The sequence below is a fragment of the Neovison vison genome, chromosome 1 (assembly GCF_020171115.1).
Source record: "Neovison vison isolate M4711 chromosome 1, ASM_NN_V1, whole genome shotgun sequence".
NCBI lineage: Eukaryota > Metazoa > Chordata > Mammalia > Carnivora > Mustelidae > Neogale > Neogale vison.
The window spans coordinates 289,167,395-289,187,095 of record NC_058091.1 but is presented as its reverse complement, the minus strand read 5'-3'; the positions used below and the strand labels follow the sequence as shown (position 1 = coordinate 289,187,095).

Here is a 19,701-nt window from a genome sequence, read left to right as displayed (position 1 = left end):
TTTATTCTTCCGATCCAAGAGCATGGAATGGTCTTCCATCTATTTGTGTCTTCTTCAATTTCTTTCATGAGTGTTCTGTAGTTCCTCGAGTACAGATCCTTTACCTCTTTGGTTAGGTTTATTCCCAGGTATCTTATGGTTCTTGGTGCTATAGTAAATGGAATCGATTCTCTAATTTCCCTTTCTGTATTTTCATTGTTAGTGTATAAGAAAGCCACTGATTTCTGCACGTTGACTTTGTATCCTGCCACGTTGCTGAATTGCTGTATGAGTTCTAGTAGTTTGGGGGTGGAGTCTTTTGGGTTTTCCATATAAAGAATCATGTCATCTGCGAAGAGAGAGAGTTTGACTTCTTCATTACCAATTTGGGTACCTTTTATTTCTCTCTGTTGTCTGATTGCTGTTGCTAGGACTTCTAATACTATGTTGAACAAGAGTGGTGAAAGTGGGCATCCTTGTCTTGTTCCTGATCTCAATGGGAAGGCTGCAAGCTTTTTCCCATTGAGGATGATATTTGCTGTGGGTCTTTCATAGATAGATTTACACCGTACACAAAGATCAACTCAAAATGGATAAAAGACCTCAACGTGAGACAGGAATCCATCAGAATCTTAGAGGAGAACATAGGCAGTAATCTCTTTGATATCAGCCACAGCAACTTCTTTCAAGATACGTCTCCAAAGGCAAAGGAAACAAAAGCGAAAATAAACTTCTGGGACTTCATCAATATCAAAAGCTTCTGCACAGCAAAGGAAACAGTCAAAAAAACAAAGAGGCAACCCACGGAATGGGAGAAGATATTTGCAAATGACAGTACAGACAAAAGGTTGATATCCAGGATCTATAATGAACTCCTCAAACTCAACACACACGAAACAGACAAACACATCAAAAAATGGGCAGAAGATATGAACAGACACTTCTCCAATCAAGACATACAAATGGCTATCAGACACATGAAAAAATGCTCATCATCATTAGCCCTCAGGGAGATTCAAATTAAAACCACATTAAGATATCACCTTACACCAGTTAGAATGGCCAAAATTAACAAAACAGGAAACAACATGTGTTGGAGGGGATGTGGAGAAAGGGGAACCCTCTTACACTGTTGGTGGGAATGCAAGTTGGTGCAGCCTCTTTGGAGAACAGTGTGGAGATTCCTCAAGAAATTAAAAATAGAGCTTCCCTATGACCCTGCAATTGCACTCCTGGGTATTTACCCCAAAGATACAGATATTGTGAAAAGAAGGGCCATCTGTACCCCAATGTTTATAGCAGCAATGGCCACAGTCGCCAAACTATGGAAAGAACCAAGATGCCCTTCAACGGATGAATGGATAAGGAAGATGTGGTCCATATACACTATGGAGTATTATGCCTCCATCAGAAAGGATGAATACCCAACTTTTGTAGCAACATGGACGGGACTGGAAGAGATGATGCTGAGTGAAATAAGTCAAGCAGAGAGAGTCAATTATCATATGGTTTCACTTATTTGTGGAGCATAACAAATAGCATGGAGGACAAGGGGCGTTAGAGAGGAGTAGGGAATCTGGGTAAATTGGAAGGGGAGGTGAACCATGAGAGACTATGGACTCTGAAAAATAGTCTGAGGGGTTTGAAGTGGCGGGGGGGTGGGAGGTTGGGGTACCAGGTGGTGGGTATTATAGAGGGCACGGCTTGCATGGAGCACTGGGTGTTGTGAAAAAATAATGAATACTGTTTTTCTGAAAATAAATAAATTGGAAAAAAAAGAAGAAGAAAAAAGACAGTCTCTTCAACAAATGGTGTTGGGAAAATTGGACAGCCACATGCAGAAGAATGAAACTGGACCTTTTTCTTACACCATACACAAAAATAAATAAACTCAAAACGGATTAAAGACCTACATGTGAGACAGGAATCCATCAAAATCCTAGAGGAGAACACAGGCAGCAACCTCTTTGACTTCAGCCTCAGCAACTTCTTGTTAGACAAGTTTCCAAAGGCAAGGGAAACAAGCAAAAATGATCTATGGGGACTTCCTCAAGATCAAAAGCTTTTGCACAGCAAAGGAAACAATTGACAAAACCAAAAGACAACCTACAGTATGGGAGAAAATATTTGCAAATGACATATCAGATAAGGGCTAGTATCCAAAATCTATAAAGAACTTATCAAAAATAAACACCCAAAAACCAAATAATCCAGTCAAGAAATGTGCAGAAGACATAAGCAGACATTTTTGCAACGAAGACGTAGAAATGACCAACAGACATATGAAGAAATGCTCCACATCACTTGGCATCAGAAAATACAAAGCAAAACCACAATAAGATACCACTTCACACCAGTCAGAATGGCTAAAATTAACAAGTCAGGAAACAAAAATGTTGACAAGGATGCAGGGAAAGGGGAACCCTCTTAAACTGTTGGTGAGAATGCAAGCTGATACAGCCACTCTGGTAAACAGTGTGGAGGGTCCTCAAGAAGTTAAAAATGGAGCTACTCTACAACCCAGCAACTGTGCTACTGGTATTCACCCAAAGGATACAAATATAGTGATCTGAAGGGGCACATGTGCCCCAATGTTTATAGTAGCAATGTCCACAATAGCCAAACTGTGGAAAGAGCCCAGATGTCCACCAACAGATGAATGGATAGAGAAGATACGGTACATATATAAAATGGGATATTACTCAGCCATCAGAAAATTGAAATCTTGCCATTTGCAACAACATGGGTGGAACTAGAGGGTATTATGCTAAGTGAAACAAGTCAATCAGAGAATGACAATTGTTATATGGTTTTACTCACATATGGAAATTAAGAAACAAAACAGGATCATATGGGAAGGGAGGGGGAAAAACGGTGAATCAGAGAAGGAGACAAACCATGAGAGACTCTAAATTATAGGAAACAAACTGGGTGTTATGTGCAACAGATGAATTACTGAACTCTACCTCTGAAATTAATATATGTTAATTAACTGAATTTAAATATAATAGATTTTTTTTAAAAATTTAAGTATTCTTAAAATCTCTTGTTTCTTTCATTGTGTGTGTTACAAAATGGATACTTGCTATTCTTCACTTTTGTTCAGAACTAGTAGCAATTTCTTTATCATGATTAGTCTGGACAAATTCTAGAAATATATCAATAAAAAGTAACTTTGCTCTCTAAACATTTCCATTTTTGTGAGTTCCTTCCTCATTTATTTATTTAAAATTGTTTTTTCCTCTTTTAATTTTTAGTTTGTTTCCCTTATTTTTTATTTTAGATCAGGCATTTTATGGGACTATGAATTTTCCTCAGAAATTTAGATCCCATCCCATATTTTTAATAAATCTAGTTTTTAGCATTCCATTGCACATTTTTATTTTTTGTAATTTATTTTTTATTTATTTTCAGCATAACAGTATTCATTATTTTTGTACCACACCCAGTGCTCCATGCAATCTGTGCCCTCTCTAATACACACCACCTGGTTCCCCCAACCTCCCTCCCCCACCACCACTTAAAACCCCTGATTGTTTTTCAAAGTACATAGTCTCTCATAGTTCACCTCCCCTTCCAAATTCCCCCAACTCCCTTCTCCTAACTCCCCATGTCCACCATGCTATTTGTTATGCTCCACAAATAAGTGAAACCATATGATAGTTGACTCTCTCTGCTTGACTTATTTCACTCAGCATAATCTCTTCCAGGCCCATCCATGTTGCTACAAAAGTTGGGTATTCATCCTTTCTGATGGAGGCATCATACTCCATAGTGTATATGGACCACATCTTCCTTATCCATTCGTCCACTGAAGGGCATCTTGGTTCTTTCCACAGTTCGGCGACTGTGGCCATTGCTGCTATAAACATTGGGGTACAGATGGCCCTTCTTTTCACGACATCTGTATCTTTGGGGTAAATACCCAGGAGTGCAATTGCAGGGTCATAGGGAAGTTCTGTTTTTAATTTCTTGAGGAATCTCCACACTGTTCTCCAAAGAGGCTGCACCAACTTGCATTCCCACCAACAGTGGAAGAGGGTTCCCCTCCAATACATGTTGTTTCCTGTCTTGCTAATTTTGGCTATTCTAACTGGTGTAAGGTGATATCTCAACGTGGTTTTAATTTGAATCTCCCGGATGGCTAGTGATTATGAGCATTTTTTCATGTGTCTGATAGCCATTTGCATGTCTTCATTAGAGAAGTGTCTGTTCATATCTTCTGCCCATTTTTTGATATGATTATCTGTTTTGTGTGTGTTGAGTTTGAGGAGTTCTTTATAGATCCTGGATATCAGCCTTTTTTGTCTGTACTGTCATTTGCAAATATCTTCTCCCATTCCGTGGGTTGCCTCTTTGTTTTCTTGACTGTTTCCTTTGCTATGCAGAAGCTTTTGATTTTGATGAAATCCCAGAAGTTTATTTTGGCTTTTGTTTCCTTTTCCTTTGGAGACATATCTTGAAAGTTGCTGTGGCTGATATCGAAGAGATTACTGCCTATGTTCTCCTCTAGGATTCTGATGGATTCCTATCTCATGTTGAGGTCTTTTATCCATTTTGAGTTTATCTTTGTGTACGGTGTAAGAGAATGGTCGAGTTTCATTCTTCTCCATATAGCTGCCCAGTTTTCCCAGCCCCATTTATTGAAGAGACTGTCTTTTTTCCACTGTATATTTTTTCCTGTTTTGTCAAAGATTATTTGACCATAGAGTTGAGGGTCCATATCTGGGCTCTGTACTCTGTTCCACTGGTCTATTTGTCTGTTTTTATGCCAGTACCATGCTGTCTTCATATTTTTATTTTTAATTTCTTCTTTAATCCAAGAACTATTTTACGAGAATGTTTTTAATTTTTAAAGATTTATATTTCTCATCTCTTTCTAAAATTGATTTCTAGTTTTATTGCAAAGAGCATGATTTGTAGTTTGTTTGGAAACCTGTAATTATGTGATCATTTCAGCAAGAAACCTGAAGAAACTGGGAGTCAAACATAATAGAGTTAGAGGGCATCATATCAGGCATGAATACTTTCTTTTATCTTTCTTATATTAAAATATCTTAAAATAAGCTTAGTATTTGCATAAGAAAGCAGATAAACGACTATTCTCTTTTATCTGTTTACTGAGAGTAGCTTCAATTTAAGTGTCTTTATGCTCAACCTGAGTTACAATATGTCTCAAATAACTCAATATGCTTACTTTCATAAACTGTTGAGGATTTTTGATTTTTTTCTTTTTTACTTTTCCATACGAAGTTTTTTTTGCATATTATTTATGTTATTTCTATTTATGTAACATAATTAAAATATTACTTTTGTTTGCTATAATTTGAATTTAAATATTAAAAATTTTTATGTCTAAATTCCACTTTTAAGAATATTCTTTTTTTTTTTTTGTTTTATTGTTATTTTGCAGAACATGATTGGAGAGTGGGCCTTACCAGAAGAAATGGTTGATAATATACCACCCTCCAACAATAACATATTGGGTCATGTGATTCACAGATTAGTTGAAAAATCTCATCCTCCTCAAGTCAAATCAACAGTACCAGAATTACCTTCATTTGCTATTAAAGGGTGCTTACTGGGGAAAACATTTAGTGGAAAAACCACGGCTCTAAAGGCTCTACAAAAAGGTAGAATTTCTTCTTCTTTTTTTTTTTTCTTTCACTTATTGAATTCTATTTGCATTGACTGTAGCTTCAAATGACTATGTATGGAGACAATATACATAAGAACCTGCTGATATATTGGGAAACTCTGTCATCAAAAATTTTGTCCAAGACAGACACTTGTAGGATTGTAGAATCATAAACTAGTGCTGTCCCGTCAAACCTGGATATATGGATATGTTATATATTGGTGTGAATAATCTTAAGAAATAATAAGTTAGAAACTTTTCCTTATAGATTTTATTTACCTACCAATGAAGGGGGAAGTTAATAATTTATAACAAATATAAAAGAAATCCACTTCAAATTATAAGTGTATTAATTCTTCACAGTCATTGAGTTCTGTCTTTTTAATGAACCTGTGGCTTTTTCCTTTGAAGCTCATTCAGGTAGAAGGCCAGGTTTCCATCTGTTTAATTACTTTTTATTCAGTTATACTTATTTTTTACTGTTTTCACTGGGAAACTCATAATTTGCAGAGACTATTAAGACCATCTTAAACTATTTCAAGGCAGACAAGAATAACCATTCTTGCGATATTAAAAGGACCTCCTTGAAAAGCAGCTTGACAAAGGCACAATGAAATACCAGTTCACACCCACTAAGATGGGTATAATTAAAACACAAAAGGAAAATAACAAGTGTTGGTGAGGAAATGTTGATTGGAACCCTCTTCATACATTGCTTGTGGGAATGTAAAATGGTGTTGCCACCATGGAAAGCAATTTGGTGGTTCCTCACTAAATTAAAAAAAAGAATTACCATATGGCCCCAACAATTCCACTTTGAGATATATACCTTCAAAGGTGTGAAAACAGGTGTTCAAAATAAATCTTGTGCAGGAATATTCATAGCAGCACTATTAATAATAGCCAAAAGATGGGGGGGTAGGAATCCAAATGCCAATCACCTGATGGATGGATAATAAAAGTGGTATTAATCTATGCAGTGAAATATTACTCAGTCATTAAAAAGGAGTGAGGTACTGCTATGAGTTGCAACATGGATGAACCTTGAAAACATGATGCTGAAAGAAATGAGACATGAAAGGCTATATGTTTTATGTTTCCATTTATATGAAATGTCCAGAATAAGCAAATCCATAGAGAAAGATGAGACCTTAGTGGTTGCAGGGACAGGGATAGAGAGATAAGGAGTAACTGCTTAATGGGTACAGGGCTTTCTCTTTGAGTGATAAAAATTTTTTAGAACAAGATAATGGTGATGGTTGGACAACATAGATGACCTAAATACCACTGGGTTGTATGATTTATGGTGGTTAAAATGGTTAGATTCATGTTATGTGAATTTTACCACAATAAAAAAGAAGTGGCTTGATCCAAAAGACAGTTGTAGGAGACCCAAGAGATGGTGTTATTGGATGAAGTAAGCACAGAAGGATAGTTATGTCAATTTCCTAAATGAAAAGATATTTAATAAAATTGTCTTTTGCACTTTAGACTTTCCTATTCAGATACTTTCTATTGACACTCTTGTCCAAGAAGCTATCAAAGCATTTCATGACAAGGAAAAAATCAGTGAGGCTCTGCCAACTGAGAAAGAAGCTGAAGAAAAGACTTTACCAGTTCTGCAAGAGAAGAACAAAGAAACCCAGGCAAGTGCGAATTTAGTTTTCTTTTCTGCTCTTCATATTCTAGAGATTTGAAGCTGGGTGGAATCTAAGAGATCTTCTAGACCCAAGGTTGGCGAAGTTTTCTGTAAAGGCCCAGAGAGAAACTACTTTAGATTTTATGGATCAAGAGGCAAAATCAAGGTTATTATGTGGGTATTTATACAGTGAGAGAAAATTTCTCCCTGACATCCCCATAATACACTCCAGTTTGCCTGATGGGTCATGCAGGGTGGTTGTCCCTCTTCGTGCCCCATTACCATCAGCTGGAGACTGTCTCCTGAAGAAAGAGATCTTCTAGACCCAAGGTTGGCGAAGTTTTCTGTAAAGGCCCAGAGAGAAACTACTTTAGATTTTATGGATCAAGAGGCAAAATCAAGGTTATTATGTGGGTATTTATACAGTGAGAGAAAATTTCTCCCTGACACCCCCATAATACACCCCAGTTTGCCTGATGGGTCATGCAGGGTGGTTGTCCCTCTTCGTGCCCCATTACCATCAGCTGGAGACTGTCTCCTGAAGAAAGAGCCACCTGGTAAGACTAATAAGGGAATGAAGGAGCTGAATTGCAAGGGATTTGGAGGAGGGTGGGGTATGAGTGCTAGAGGAGGGCAGTTCACCAAGTCATCGGCTCCTGGAGTGATATTTCATCACTGAGACTCTGGCAGTGGCCAACAGCAGAGTATTCATTGCATAGTTAAAGACCAGTGCCAGCTTTGGGCAGTAGCTAAGGCAGATACTGGAGCAGAGCAGAGAAGGGGCAGAGGGGGATGCCAGGCTTGATCCCCTGGCTCACAGTGCTTTTCCACAGAGGGATGTCCAGGGACCATATAAAAAACAGTTGGCTGGCTGAATTAAATCTGCAAGTAGATCTCAATTGGAGGGGTGGTGGTGAAGGGGGAGGTCTTCCTTGTGGTTTATCTGTATCACATTCCCATCAATATCGCATCTTGCTACATTGCATGAAGATTCTAAGGCAGAAAAATATGAAAATGTGGCTCCACCTTGAGACTCAAAATGTGGTCCAGCACCCTCAGTTTAAAGGGGAGACAGTGGAGGTCCTAAGTATGAATTGGTTTACTTGAGGTCAGAAGGCTTGTTGATGAGTGCTGTGAGTGGAAACCCAGATTCTACATCCAGTATTCTTTTTCCCTGCCATATATTGTCTCTGCAATTGAGCAAATTAGCAGAGAATTTAATCCACATCATTTTCATGGGCTATAGGATAAATGCCATTTAACTATGAATTATGAAAATAACTGGAAGAAGGGGCGCCTGGGTGGCTCAGTCACTCAGTCAGTGAAGCATCTGCCTTCTTCTCAGGTCATAATTCCAGGGTCCTGGGATACACGCCTGCATCAGGCTCCCTACTCAGCAGAGAGCCTGCTTCTCCCTCTCCCTCCGCTGCTCCCCCTGCTTGTGTGTGCTCTCTGTTTTTCTCTCTCCCCTTTTCCAAATAAATAAATAAAAATATAAAAAAGTAATTGGGAGAAGTGTGGACTGCCTCTTATTCTGTATTTTAATCAATTGGATGATAAAAATAATGTACATGGGTTTTCTTTTTTCCCTTGTGGCTATGACTGACACCAATAGAACTATTCTTTCTAAAATGTTTTTCCATAAATGTTACCTCTTTCTCAGATTTCACTGTATTTTCAAAATAGCAATTGCTGTATTTTATATAGAATTGAAGGTCATTTGAAAAAGTACACCATAGGTTACTATTTCTGTAAGAATAGTACTCAAAATTTATTTATTTTTTAGTCATCAAATTTTAATTGTTTTCAGAAATCATTCAGTTCTTCTTAACACCAATATTCTAGAAAGATAGTGTAAACCTTACTTATAAAAATAAAATGAGTATTATTAAAATGTAACAATGTTACAATTTCTCTGTGTGTGTGTGTGTTTTCTCTCCAAAGGATCTACAAAATGTATCTTCACCTTATCCAGTTTCAGAGGACGCATTGCCAGAAATGGAAGATAAAACTATACTTAGTAAGTGAAATATCAAAACAAATCATCCATTATTTACATTAGGTAGGCAGACAGATAAATAGTAAGTGCACACGTATGTGAGCACAAACTTGCTTTCAGGGAAAGAAAGGGGAGTTTTGCATAGCTGTCTACCTCGTCATTTAACAGACAGGGCAAGATACAGACATAAGCCCCCAACCTTTGTCTACAACTACAGGTAAGAGATGAATATTATGATGGAATCTTTCTATACCCTTTCAAGTAGTTGTTCTGTTTTGTTGTGCTTATGAGAATAGTCAGGAGAAATCCTCCCTCTTCCTGGCTTTGCAGGAAGACAGAATTATATTGTTTCTTCTCGCCTGTGCAGATCTAGGTGAGTGGCATTGCTCAGGACCCCTGTGAGCTGCTGCTGCTCTGTTCCCTGTGTTGAGGGAGGCTGCAAGGTCTGGTCTCTTGCACCCACCTGAAGAGTGGTTTCCTAGATAAAGTTAAGTTTATTTCCAACCTTGGGCAAGGCACATAAATAGAATCATTCCTCCAAACCTAATGAAAAGTTATCTCACTTAGGATCTGGGTTCTAGTCTTTTAGATGCTTTTTAGAAACATTGAAGGAAACAATGTTAAGTCTTAAATGTCTTTTCTAGCTATGCTAGTGAAGACTTGCCAAATTTAACAATTTCCTCATTTTCTAGTGTGAATTTTAGATCCCCCTGTGCCAAAGTCATTATCAACATCACCCATGAATGGTGTGGTGAGCATGCTGGTCTAGGGCGGCTGTGGTTTCCATCTTTTAAAAGGGTATAATCTGTCCCTTATTTCAGTTATGTGTATCATACAAGATAATTTGAATTGACTTTAAAACTATTGTAAGTATTATGTGACATATTTTCTTAAAAAAGTCCAGTTAATTATAAACAGACTCTGAAAACATTTTTTTTTCTATAGTTTGTAACTAAAAACCCTTCTGAGTTCTAGAATTTTCTACGTTTACACATGCTTATTACCTAGAACTTGATAATTTAGGAAAATAAAAATTAACAAATTAACATTTTAACAAATTTTCTTGAGAAACTTGGCTGGTTTTCTGAAAAGAAAATTTAAGCTATATTTAAGTACTTATAATGGTATTATTACGGGTGAATCGTAATGGAAGGCAGGAAGTAAAAAACTCCAAGCCACATAATGGCAGGATTTTAATGTCTTGGAAGGAAGGTGAAGCCATGCTGTGATGATCTTTCCTCTGAGCATCTCAGGTGTGGCTGGATCCAATAACCTGTCTGTCTAAAACCAAAGATGATCAAATACTAACATGGTTGTTGGTAATTAATACTGGAGTTTGTTCTTACCACTTTTTTGTTGCTAGGTACTGAGACAAATAAAACTACAAAAGTTGAAGAAGTCACATCAAGTGATAGTTTCTCTGAAGTAAGTACAATATTCTAATGTTGGCTACTAGTATATTGAAATATGTCATGATTCAAAGTTTTTTGCTATATCTTCAAATGGAATGAAATAGCAATGTGCTCCTCTGTCATTTAAAGTAAATATGATGGTAAAATATTAGCTAAATCTAATTTACTTAATTTTCTTTATATTCTCTATCTCTAAAGCAGTGGAAATTGCTATTCAGTTTTGCCAGGTAAGAAGGTATATGTGTGCTTTTTTTTTTAAAAGATTTTATTTATTTATGGGGGGGGGGAGAGCGAGCACAGGCAGACAGAATGGCAGGCAGAGGCAGAGGGAGAAGCAGGCTCCCTGCCGAGCAAGGAGCCCGATGCGGGACTCGATTCTAAGACGCTGGGATCATGACCTGAGCCGAAGGCAGCCGCTTAACCAACTGAGCTACCCAGGCATCCCATATGTGTGCTTTTTAAAAAAATTTAGTCTTGGGTCACCTGGGTGGCTCAGTCATTAAGTGTCTGCCTTCCGCTCGGGTCATGATCCCAGGGTCCTGGAATCGAGCCCTGCATCAGGCTCCCTGCTTATCGGGAGACCCGCTTCTCCCTCTGCCTGCTAATTTAAAAAAATTAGTCTTATGTCAAGTTTATATTTATGTATTTTTCTTTACCACTTAATTTATTACTTTTATTTCCTTTCCTACTCTCCTTACCTTTAAATAATTTTTTTCCAGAATTTCTTCTTAGACTTAGTGCTGACTCTACAGAATTTTGTAGTAATTTCTGAAAGAAATATTTATAATTCACTGACTATTACTTCTAATGGAAACTAATATTTCCTTGTATATTGTTGCTTTTTTATATATGGAGACATCTTTTAGTCATCAAATAGAATGTCCGGATTAATCAAGTGAGATTTTATCTGCTTTATTTTTATTACATTTAATTACCTTTATTATGCATTTCACCTTGGGAAACAATTTTATTGTTTTTATTTTATTTTTTTAGAGGAGAGCCAGGGCAGAAGGTGAAGGAGAGGGAGAATCTTTTTTTTTTTTCCAACTAATATATTTAAAAAATTTTTAATCTAATTTAAATTTAATTAATGTATAGTGTATTATTAGTTTCAGAGTAGAATTTAGTGATTTATCAGGTGCATACAACACCCAGAGCTCATTACTTCAAGTGCCCTCCTTTTTTCCTCAAAAATATTTTATTTATTTATTTATCAGAGAAAAAGAGAGAGTACAAGCAGGGGGAGAGGCAAGCAGAGGGAGAAGCAATCTCCCTGCTAAGCAAGGAGCCGATGCAGAACTCAATTTCAGAATCCTGGGATCGTGACCTGAGTTGAAGGCAGATGCTTAACTGATTGAGTCACCCAGGTGTCCCCATTAAGTGCCCTCCTTAATGCCCATTACCCAGTTACCCCATCCCCTCATCGGCCGCCCCTCCAGTAACCCTCAGTTTGTTTCCTATGGTTAAGAGTCTCTTACAGTTTGCCTCCCTCTCTGTTTTCATCTATTTTATTTTTCCTTCCCTTCCCATATATTCATCTATTTTGTTTTTTAAATATCACATACGAGTGAAATCATTTGGTATTCATCTTTCTCTGATGTATTTCACTTAGCTTAATACCCTCTGTATACCACATACTCTTTATCCATTCATCTGTCAATGGACATCTGGGTCCTTTCCATATCTTGGCTATTATGGACATTGGGTGCATGTGCCCCTTAGAATGTTAGGTGCATGTGCCCCTTTGAATCACTATGTTTGTATCCTTTGGATAAATACCTAGTAGTGCAATTGCTGGGTCATAAGGTAGGTCTATTTTTTTTATTTTTTGAGGAACCTCCAAACTGTTTTCCTGAATGGCTGCTCCAGTTTGCTTTCCCACCAGCAATGTAAGAGCATTCCTGTTGGGAGAGAGGGAATCTTCAGTAGGCTTCATGCCCAGCAGAGACCTCAACTTGGAGCTCAATCTCATGACCCAGAGATCATGACCGGAGCTAAAATCAAGAGTTGGATGCTTATTGGACTGAGCCATACAGATTTCAAATATTTTAGATTTCAGGACTACTTAAAGATAGAAAAATTTGGGAAGGATATACCAAACTATAAATATGACAGCCATTGGGGAGGGAAATGGGCTTAGAGAAAGTGATAAAGGGAATTTATAATTTAACTCCATATATTTGAAATACAAATTAGCAGAAGGACTAAGAATATTTTTTATAAATGCCTTTATTGAGTTACAAATCCTCCAAATTCCATATTCAATTCAAAAGGGCTCACTTTTGGGTAAATTGGAAGGGGAGATGAACCATGAGAGACTATGGACTCTGAAAAACAATCTGAGGGGTTTGAAGTGGCGGGGGGGGGGTGGGAGGTTGGGGTACCAGGTGGTGGGTATTATAGAGGGCACAGCTTGCATGGAGCACTGGGTGTGGTGAAAAAATAATGAATACTGTTTTTCTGAAAATAAATAAATTGGAAAAAAAATTTAAAAAAAAAAGGGCTCACTTTCTTGTGTGTGCATGATTATAATTATCTGGAGTGTATCAGTGAACAGAAATGACAGGGTTCCTGGACCTTAAGGAATTTACACTGTAATAGAAAGAGACAGATAACAAACCATAAGTGCAGTAAATGAATTATATGACACATTAGATGGTAACGAACCAGGAGGAAAGAAAATGTAGAGTGGAGTAAGGGTAAGAAGCACAGACCAAGGCCAGGGAGGTGGGGAAAGAGGGAAGATTACTATATTAAGTGGAATAGGCCTCCTTGAGAAAGTGAGGTTTAACCGGATTGAAAGAAATTTGAGAGAACCTGCCACATATGTCTGGGGCAGCGTTTCAGGCAGTAAAATAGCTGGGTGGCAGCCATGAGGCAGGAAGATGCCTGGCCAGCGAGGTGGATAATAGTATGGCATGAATGAGGTAGAGAGATGAGCAGGAAGGGAAAAGATCAGGTCAGCCTTATAGGCATGATTTGGACATTTGAAGTAAACAGGGAAACATTACAGGGTTTTGAGTAGAGATCTAATATCATTTGGCTTACAAAATACTCACTGGTGGGTGATTTAAGAATAAACTCCAGGGAATTGCCTGTTGCTAGAGCAGCTCTATTGGACCAGCCCTTCTACAGATAACATTATAAATGCTGGACAAGATAGAAAAGCAAATTATTTGAAGGCCAAAAGAAAATCATAAAAAGCAAAGAGGCAAACAGACAAGCAGCATAAACCAGCAGAAATTATATGAAATTGGATCACTGAATGAAGGGAACTTCCCTGGCCAAGAGCCATGCAGGGACAGGTTATCCCAGAGACATGCCATGTCTGCATAGCATAGAACGCAAGCAGAAATCTACCATAGTTTCTGTTGAAGGTATTAGAAAATGAAGGTTGGGGACGTCAGAGCAGCTGAAACATGAGAGGAAGATCTTGGAAAGGAGGGAGCCACAACAGAGGAGCCTCAAAATCTACGTGCACATTTCCCCAATGCTTGGCTGACTCCAGAATTGTGCCAGACCATCAGTGTCTTTCATCGGGGAGCATGCCCATTTAACTTTTTCTCCCCCAAGTATCAGATTCTGACTTTTAAATTAACTGTACTCTACCATTCATTGTTTATTTTCACAGCTGACTGTGCGTGCTCAGCTTGGTGCAAAATCAGAAAAGTTGCTGAAGAAAGGAAAGAGCATTTCTGACATGTTGCTAGTTAACATCTTGGTAAATGCTATTAAGTATGTATTTTTTTAATCTACTAATATATTCTTTATCAGATAGAAGTAGAAAAAGAATAATATATAAAAATCATTTTTTTAAATTTTTAAGATATGTTTTGCTTCTATTTTAAGATATGTTATGCTTCTGTTTCACTTACCCCACTTGACCAGTCTTGACTTCACTCAGGCAGATGTGAATACAGGTCAGGTTCTATTCCCTGCAGGGAATTCAAGGAGAAGTTAGATACTTGGAAAAGCCAAGGGACACATTATAGAGCAGAGAGACCCTAACTGTCTGGTCATAGGCCAGTGCCCTTCCTTATTTAACTTTTCAGGAGGAGGAAGTGAACCTAGTGATCCAAAGGCTGGTCAGTGCTAAATAGGAAGGCAATGAGAGAAGAGAGGTTGCCCTAGAGAGAAGGAAGTTGTATTGTTTACTATGAGTTCTAACAGAAAAAGAAATGAAGTCAAAACTTTTAATGCAAAAATCAGAATCTCAGTTTTACATAATTAGAGATTTAGAAGAGCAAAGTTGAAGTTTCTTCCCTTTTCATGCCCTTTTTCAACTTAGAGACCTAAAATAATAACTCTTGGAGTTCTTATTCTCTATGGAGGATGCTGCCCTGAAAACAAAAACCCAAAAAATACTCCTCATGCTCTAGCAACTTATTATCTAATTGAGACAAGGAAGACTCATTTGAATATTTCTCATTCAAGAAATACAGTAATTATTAATTGTAGAGCAAAGTGAATGCGAGCCAGGGACGTTTCAGATTAGGCGTTTCTGGCTCCATGCTGGTTTGTGGGGAGTAAGAGGAACTCTCCACATTGGCAATGTGATTATTCACAGTGTGCTAAGCTTGGTGCTGGGTTTTTAAAATGAATCACTTCAGTTTATCCTTATAACGGCCCTGTGAGGTATGTTGTCCCACTATGTGTAGATGAGAAACAGGTTTAAAGGAGGAACTGCCTATGAACACAGGCTAGAAAATGCAACACATTCTCCTACAGTGAGATCAGTTTGTTTGAAGTAAATGGTTCAAGAATGGGAGAGATAAGACACTATAGGGAAGAAAGTTGTGGCCAGTTAGTTCTAAATACCATTTTATGGCCTCTGGAATAGATTTGGAGGTAGGAAAGATTTTAAGCAAAAGGGGGCGCCTGGGTGGCTCAGTGGGTTAAAGCCTCTGCCTTCAGCTCAGGTCATGATCCCAGGGTCCTGGGACCGAACCCCACATCGGGTCTCTGCTCAGCAGGGAGCCTACTTCCTCCTCTCTCTCTGTCTGCTTCACTGCCTACTTGTGATCTTTGTCTGTCAAATAGATAAATCTTAAAAAATAAAATAAAATAAAATAAATACCACCTGCTTAAAAAAAAGATTTTAAGCAGAGGAGTGATTAGGGTAATTAGTAGACCTAATTTTAGCAGTAAAGTAATAATATTTGTGTGGAAGGAGGTTACTGTGGAGTTAAAGGAAAGGTAAAGGCAAAATTCGTTGTATTGTTACTTCCAAAGTGTTTGTATCTATCAAAATGTTAATGCCATGTCCATTTTCCATTTAGTGAGATACCTGTGGATCAAGGATGGGTCTTAGATGGTTTTCCAATGACATTAAACCAAGCAAAGCTTCTGGAGGAAGCTCTCACGGGCTGCAGCAGGGAGGTCCTAGAACTGGAGGAAAAGAAAGCACAGATATCCACATTGGCTATTGACCCTACAGCCTCCAAAGAAGTGCCTTCTCCCCCTTCTGCACTTGATTTTGTCATGTTATTAGATATTTCAGATAATTCCTCGCTGGATCGCATGAATGATACTATGAGTAAGCTGGACACTTTTTTCTTTCTTTCAATCTTCTTTTTAATATTTCAAAGCTCTTTGTTCATTCCTTCTTTGACTGAATCAGTGAATACTCCCACTTAAAATTATAAGTGGTAATAAGGAATCCATTTCAGATTTCCACAGAATTATCTAGCAGAGCACATTTCCTCTTGCTTTAACTATTGGCGTTCAGCACTGCAGAGAACTAGCAGAGAATTCTATGCTGACTGCATTCATCTCACTGAACGCTTCCCTCAACTTGGCTGCTCCCCTGGCACAGGGACGCCCTTTTTGAGATTTGCATGCATGGAGGAGCTTCTTGTGGCTGTCTAGTATACCTTGGTAGGTCACCCTAATGAAGGTCATAAACCATATCTGTTCTGCAAGCAAGGGTCTGGTAACCTCTTTCCTTGAGATTATGTTTGAAGTCAGAGGAACAAGGATCAGTTGACTGAAGTCCTCACATGGTGGAGTTGAATAGTCTTTCCAACACTCACAGTTTATTTAATACTTTTTGGCATTGAAATGAAAGTATTACTTTATTCCACAAATTAAATATGGGAAAAGCACATCTTGAGCTTTGCCTTTCCAAGTTATGAGATGTTTGACCTTGGAAAAGTTACTTCGTGATTCTAAACTCAAGTTTCACAATCTATATAATAAAATGCCTCATTGTATTGTTAGAGATATTAAAGGAAAACTTTCTTTACCCAAAGCACTTCTGACACCAAATGTGTGGGTATCCTACACCACCCAATTCTCCAGTTCTTGGGAGAGACCAACTGGGTATTCTACAGTTTGATTCCATTCTGGCACTGGGAGTTAGGGCAGACTCTATAGGATAAGGGCTCAGCTCCACAAGGCTGCCCCCACCTTTAGATGCAATTTCAAGTAGTAGATTCCCCAGGTTACCCACACTTCTGTCTGACTTGGCCACAAATTGCCAGTTTCCATGATTCTTCCTCAGGTTTGAATTTTCTTTAATGGCTCATAAAACTCATAGCACTCTTACTGTTACTGGTTTATTATAAAGGATATCATCAAGGATTCAAATGAGCAGCCATATGAAGAGGAATATAGTGCAAGGTCTGGAAGACTCTCAAGCTCAGGAGATTTGGTCCCCATGGAGTTTGGGTTACACTATTCTCCTGGCATGTGGATGTGTTCACCATCACAGAAGCTCTCTAAAGCCCTTGGTTTAGAGCTTTTGTGGAGGCTCTAAAGAACATGATTGATTAAATCATTGGCCATTGGTGATTAACTCAGCCCTCAGCCAGGGAAAGTTATATCTCATAAACCAAGAAAAGATAGAATTTCAAAATCAAGTCATACTATTCCCATCCCAGAATAGTAAAGGCTGGGGTCCTAAGGCTCAGGCTTGGGTGTGGGAGCCCACTGTCTAGGTTTGGGTACAACAAGCTGTGGAGAAGCCTGAAGAATGACATCACAAGGAAGCACTCTACAGCCAAAGCCCAGTGGGCTCAAAGGCTGAACATCAGGCAAGTCAAGGCTGGGCAGAGAGGAAGGGACCAGACTCAAAGACAATAGGCAGGAAACCAGGGAGACTCATGGAGAGAGAACAGGCAGTCTAGGAGCACAAGGCTGTGTCAGAATGGGAGACAAATTGGATATCTGGGTTTTTAGCCAGTGCCTTAGTCTTTTAGCCAGTCTGAGAGGGAGCAGCAGTGTTCATAATATGGAGAGAGGTATAGAGAGGTTTTGGGTGTAGGCTCTGTATGGGTAACTTCTCTGACTAACACTAACTGAGAAGAAATGGGAGAGGTTTCCAGGGCTGATAATGTTTATTCATTGATCTGGATGTTCTCTTCAGTTTGTGAGGTCATTGAGCTATATATTCATGTATGCATTATTTTGGTTTAAACATTATGTTTAATGTTTAAACATTAAAAAGAAGTCCAGGAAAAAAAAAAAAAAGAAGTCCAAAGCCTAGAGTCAGATTGACTGGAATCAAATCCCTTCTTTGTCATTTATGAGCTGTGCAATTTGAGGCCCATTACAGAATCATAATGTTTCTTTTCAAGTTATGTTGTGAAAATTAGATAATATGTATAAAAGTATTTAAGAATTGTGTGCTAAATTTTACTTAAAATACAACAGAGAAATCAAGTAAGATAAGGACTAAAACATGTCCATTGGCCTTGATTTTTTGGTGACTAGAACAAGAGCTATTTCAATGGAGTAGGGGACCAGGAAGGATGGTCTTGGGTGGACTGAGGCATGAATGGGAGGTGAGGAGGTGGAGAGCATGAATGAAGATAACTCTCAAGAAGCTTATCTCAGACTACCTAGCTATCTATCTGTTTATCTACCTATATCTTTATCTACCTATCTCTTATCTATCTATCTACTCAGCTGATCTTTGAGCCAAGGAATTAGTGATGTTACAAGGCATGAAATGGCATATTTTCCTTCAAAGATGCTTACCAGTACAAGTGTAGACTTGGAAAGAGAGATAAATAACAGCTAAGGCTGGTGTAGCTGATGGACACAAGTTGAAATTGCCAGATGAAGAAGAGAAGGTGAAGTGTTCAACCATGCAACTTGGGTTTGCTAGAAAATAAAAAGCCAAGATAATGCTGGCAAATTTGGGAAGAAGGATGTAGGAACTGAGTAATGTTGGAAAGAGTCATCAGCTACATGGGAGTGCAAGAAAGACAAATAGTAGGACTGTAGGTCATTAAGATTACAGAGATGGAGCCATTCAAAGTGATCACAAAATCCAGGATGCGGACATGGTCTTAGAAAGAGAGTGCCACAAGTGGAGAGAAGAGAAAGGGACTAGTGCCAGGGTGGAGCTGGGGAGAGAGGCAAGCTGACTGAAGTGCTGAAGTCCATGACAAATATGAGACAGTGACTATGAGATGTTGCAGGATAGCACCTCCTGAGAAGAGCTCCCACAGCCTTCTACTACCACCCTTCACAGACCTTACTTATCTTTGGGTTTTACAAATAACTTAAAAGAATTATTCTGCAAATCACTTCATCTTTTTCAATCCTGAATGTAAATGGAGACAAACTGATCTCTGTATCCTGTGAGGGTCCTCCATTTTCCTGAACATGATTAGATCACCCTTCAGGGTTCCCTTGCATTGACTGAATTCCTTTTAATCTAGTTCAAGGCCCTCTTCCTTCTTTATAATTTTCCATTTGTTCTAAGTTCATGAGCTTTCTGGACTTCGTACCATTCAATCCTGAATAGGATTCAATCAGAGCTGTTGAAGATGTTTTTGTTTTGTTTTTGGTCTCTTGTGCTTGGTTCCTTTATGTCTACCGTTTAAGGAAATATCACAAAGTCTAGAAATAAAGGTAATTTGCTTTATTGGAATGTAATATGCTATCAACAAATGATTTTTACATATGTTTGACTTTATGGCTGCCCTGTTATTTCATTCTTAGTCTTTAAACCATAGTGTTGATTTTCTCATTATTTCCTAGTTTGTTATTCATCATGACACACCACTTTTCATTCTCACCTCTT

At 38.3% G+C, this 19,701-nt stretch overlaps 1 protein-coding gene across 1 annotated transcript in view; it reads left to right on the top strand.

Moving 5' to 3' along the window:
- SPEF2 (sperm flagellar 2) overlaps positions 1-19,701 on the top strand; it is a 176,586-nt gene that overhangs the window by 72,702 nt on the left and 84,183 nt on the right. Inside the window, exons 10-15 of the mRNA XM_044232833.1 lie at positions 5,393-5,612; positions 7,109-7,263; positions 9,201-9,276; positions 10,619-10,680; positions 14,299-14,402; positions 15,947-16,203. Of these exons, the coding sequence (XP_044088768.1) occupies positions 5,393-5,612; positions 7,109-7,263; positions 9,201-9,276; positions 10,619-10,680; positions 14,299-14,402; positions 15,947-16,203 (874 nt within the window). The remainder of the gene's footprint in view (positions 1-5,392; positions 5,613-7,108; positions 7,264-9,200; positions 9,277-10,618; positions 10,681-14,298; positions 14,403-15,946; positions 16,204-19,701) is intronic.